Here is a 3,900-nt window from a genome sequence, read left to right as displayed (position 1 = left end):
CGGGCATCGGGGGAGCAATTGCAGCCGCCCCGGCCCGCGCCTCTCGCCGCCTGCGTTCAGCCGCAGCTGCCCGACGGGCCCGGGGGCGCCGGGCAGGAGGAGTTGGAGGAAGACGATGCCTTTACCAGCGTGCACGTGCCGGCGGCCGCCTTCTTGGGCTCCGGGACCCCCGGGAGTGGGAGCGGTAGTCGTGGCCGCCTCAACTCTTTCACTCAGGGAATCCTGCCGATCGCCTTCTCCAGGCAGACCTCGCAGAACTACTGTTCCCTGGAGCAGCCGGGCCAGGGGGTCAGCACCAGCGCCTTCGAGCAGCTGCAGAGGTCCCGGTGAGTATCCAGGACGCCACGCGCGCCTTACCTCGCGTCCCTCCCGGCCCGCTCTCTGCTGCGGGACTCGGTCGCTCCCAATTCCCGCGCCCTGCCAGATCTCTGGGCTTCTGGCGCGAATTCCAAACCACGAGGGCACGCGGAAGAGAGAAAGTCTCTAGGGAGCGTGTGTGTGTTCACACGTGTGTGCACGAGCCCGGCACTCACAGAGCAGGAGCACCATGCTCATGCAGTGGGTCCCGAGTTAGGGCTTGCGGGAGCCCACTAAAAAGCGGCACCAAAACCTCCCACTGCAAGGAGGAGATCACGAGCTTCCAGAAACCCGGTCCGGACCCGGAGAAGCACTCTCCTTGCGCCAGGCAAGACTAGGCGGGGCGCAGAGTTGAGCCGTGGGTCCGGCCGGCGGCTAAGCGGCGCGTGTGAGCCGAACTTGCCGCAGACACGCCGTGAATCCCTCCTGAGAAGTTCTGCCTGCGCTCAAAGTATTCCAGTGTCCCAGGAGAACTTGGCGTTTTCCTTTTGCTTTTCTAAGAAAAGGGAAGTCCTTATGTTCCCTTGAACCAGGCCTTGGTGGTGGGGGACAGGGAGAAAATAGGGCTTGAGGATCCTTTTTTCCATTCCAAGGTGAATTTGCTGAAATTAGTGGAAAGGTGGTTGTGTTCGCTTGCTTAAGTCATCTGCGGGTATCAAGCATCTTAGCAAAACCGTGAAATGTTGGACACTTGCTTATTCAGGAAATGGCTAGAGCTTGTCACTTATGTTCCAGGGACAGTGGGGAGCTAGGTCTGCATCAGGCAGTGGGACTGGAGGTTGGGAGAGAACAGGAGTGGGGAGCCCCAAGGAAGTGCAGACCTGTTCCCTGGGAGGCTTGTTACTTAGGAAGGCCTCTTAGGCTCCCTATGGCTCAGATATTTTAACTTCCTGGGGCTTCAGTTTCCCCTTCTGGAATGGGACCTTGCCAACATGTTGCAGGCCTCAAGGTGAGAAGGGGGAACCTTTCCTGTTACAGCCTCTCTCCTGTAAAGCTCATCTGAACACTTAGGCTTTTTCTGGCCTAAGTAAGAAGGTGGCCTGTTGGAAAACTTAACTTCCTCCCGCGGTGGACAGGCGGGAGAGAACAAGGCAGGCTCCTGCAGAATTTTGTTCTGAGTCTGTTTCTTCCCAAGTGGTGAAATCATGACCCTGCTTGGTATGTAGCATCCTAGCTGAGTGCACATGGGCTGCGGGCAGGGGTGTGGAGCGGTCGAATAGCTTTGTGACTGCATGGATGATTAGTGACGCTGGGCACAGGTGACAGCCTGGGCCTGGCATTTCTTGTCAGAGCATGCCTCTCCCCGTTACTGGGCCAGTGCACAGGAGGGGAGGGGAATCCCTTCCATTCTGGGTGAGTGGTTCGAGCTCAGCAGTTTCTGGGCAGCTTGACATCACGCACTGGCTCTTAATGACTCTATAGTTTGAGCGTGAGCCCAGCTTGTCCAGCGGGTCAGGACAGGAGTTGTAATAAACATACATGTTATTCTAAGCCAGTGTGCAAGATTGCCCTGTGTCTCGTAGTAGACAGATGTGTTCCCATGCTCAAAACATCTAGAAACCAAATAACTTCACACTTTGTCTCCAAGAATCTCATTTCAGAGGACACGGAGGATCTTGTGAGTTGATATTTCTGATCCAAAAAAACAGCCGGATTTAATCTCTGAACTTATAAATACGAACCCCTTGGGTGTTTTATTGATTCCCCCCCCAACACACACATCAAGATGATCAGTCAGTATAAGATGCTTCCTTAACCTGCCAGCCACATCCATCTTACTACTTCGGAATTATCCATATCCAGCGACTTGACGGGCGTTTAAAAAATTACATCTGTCAACAGAAATCGTGTCAAATTTAATGTGCAGAGAGGAAGTAAATGGGTAAAACAGATTTAAGAAAGGCCGCGAAGAGCTAGCATGGCCACGACTCATGGAGTGGCCAGGAACTTGGAATCTCCTAGGATACTTTGTTTCCTACACTGACTTGCTTGCAAGAGTTTTGTCAGAAGTGTGGTGCTTTTGTGACCACTAGAGAGTACTTTCACCTGCCTAGATGAATTGTGATGTGGAGTACAGACTCATTTGAATAAGGCCCAGGCCAACTTAAAGAATGTCATTTGTTTTCCTGGTATGCCTCCCTTTAAGAAGTTCTCCTAGCCTGGGTGGTTCCATATACTACTTCATAGATGTTCTCCTGGGGTGTTGTTTTTAAATCATATTATGCTTTCTTTGGATTTGTTGCTTGCAATTTAAAGAATTCCAAACAACCTTCCTGCTCAAAAGTGAGTTCTTGGACCTTCAGAGCTCTTACAAATGCAAACCCTCAGGCCCTACTCTGGACTACTTGAGCGCAAATTTGCATTTTAACAAGATCCCCAGATGATTCATATACAAGTGAAAGTTTGGAAAGCACTGCCATAGTTAATTGAAATCTGCCTTTTTTTTTTTTCATGGATTTGGGATTTCATATACCCGGTTTGGTATGGGTATATAAAAATCAGAGTCTCCTGATCTGAAATCTTGAAACCCTTTCTTTTTTGCTACTTCCATCTGGATGCTTGTGAAACTAATCACAATTATTACTTGTACTTCCAAATCTTGAAATATGACAGGAAAATTTCTGTGCCCAGACCTTGGCACAGATGTGTCCATGGATTGATGACTCCATCTCTGTGCTTTCGGCTGGATATTTGACATTTAGCCCAGTGAATCCTCACAGCCACCCTATGTGTAGATTCTTTCTCAGACCCAGTGTTGGCCAGGACCTTTGAGATCCAAGCCTGGTGTCTTTCCTCCGCCACTGCGCGGCATCACTGTGCCTTGCATGCAGTAGGCCCCAGGAGAATTTTGGAGCTGTTGGCTGTAAATGTTTGTCCGGGATAGAGCAGGCCAGTCGTGCTGGTATGATTCTGTACTCCCTTTCCTAGTCCTCACGTTTAGCCTTACTACTTAACCAGTCTCCACTGAAGTGTATAGCGAACTTAGGACCACGGGCCTCGTGCATGGGGCTCCAGGCCTGCCTGGAGTTTGTGCTGGGGTTTGCTCTATGGCTAGGTGTCAGAGCTGGGAAACCAAAAGGATGCCTTCTAGCTTGACATTCTGTTGTGTTCTCTGCCCGAGGAAGGTGTTAATAGGTGAAGGGGAGTGTAAATTTCTACGGTGTGTTTTAAGGCTTTCTTTCACTCTAAAAATTTCGCCTCAGGTAGCAGCTGGCAGCAGGTTACCCCACGTCGTAGAGCTCCTGAATTGCAGAATGGAGCCCAGGTGAACCGACGTGCGCCATCGGCCCTGACGAGAGGGGCACACGGGGACCAGGGTATTAATTTAAAACATGAGGGTTTTGCTTCTTAGAACACCCGTGTTAGCGTGTGCCGTGTGGAGACTCGGGTCTTCAGTGGAAAGAGAGCGTGGGGTGCAGAAGAGTCCCAAGCCTGGGGTTCGAATCGTGGTGCACAGCCGTGGGCAGTAAGTCAGCCCTTCCGGAGAGCCCCGGCCTGTGTTCCAGGCCCTTTCAAGTGCAGACATTTATTATCGGGGTTGGG

The 3,900-nt window shown here is 51.5% G+C and overlaps 1 protein-coding gene across 1 annotated transcript in view; it reads left to right on the top strand.

Moving 5' to 3' along the window:
• Window positions 1–3: 3 nt before the first annotated feature.
• Window positions 4–3,900, top strand: part of CABLES1 (Cdk5 and Abl enzyme substrate 1) — a gene marked incomplete at its 5' end in the record, with an annotated part of 106,191 nt that continues 102,294 nt past the window's right edge. Inside the window, one exon of the mRNA XM_024757920.1 lies at window positions 4–326. Within this exon, the coding sequence (XP_024613688.1) occupies window positions 4–326 (323 nt within the window). The remainder of the gene's footprint in view (window positions 327–3,900) is intronic.

This window comes from Neophocaena asiaeorientalis, unplaced genomic scaffold, assembly GCF_003031525.2.
Source record: "Neophocaena asiaeorientalis asiaeorientalis breed wild unplaced genomic scaffold, Neophocaena_asiaeorientalis_V1.1 scaffold142, whole genome shotgun sequence".
NCBI lineage: Eukaryota > Metazoa > Chordata > Mammalia > Artiodactyla > Phocoenidae > Neophocaena > Neophocaena asiaeorientalis.
The sequence above is the reverse complement of the archived record's forward strand: the minus strand, read 5'-3'. Positions and strand labels throughout refer to the sequence as shown.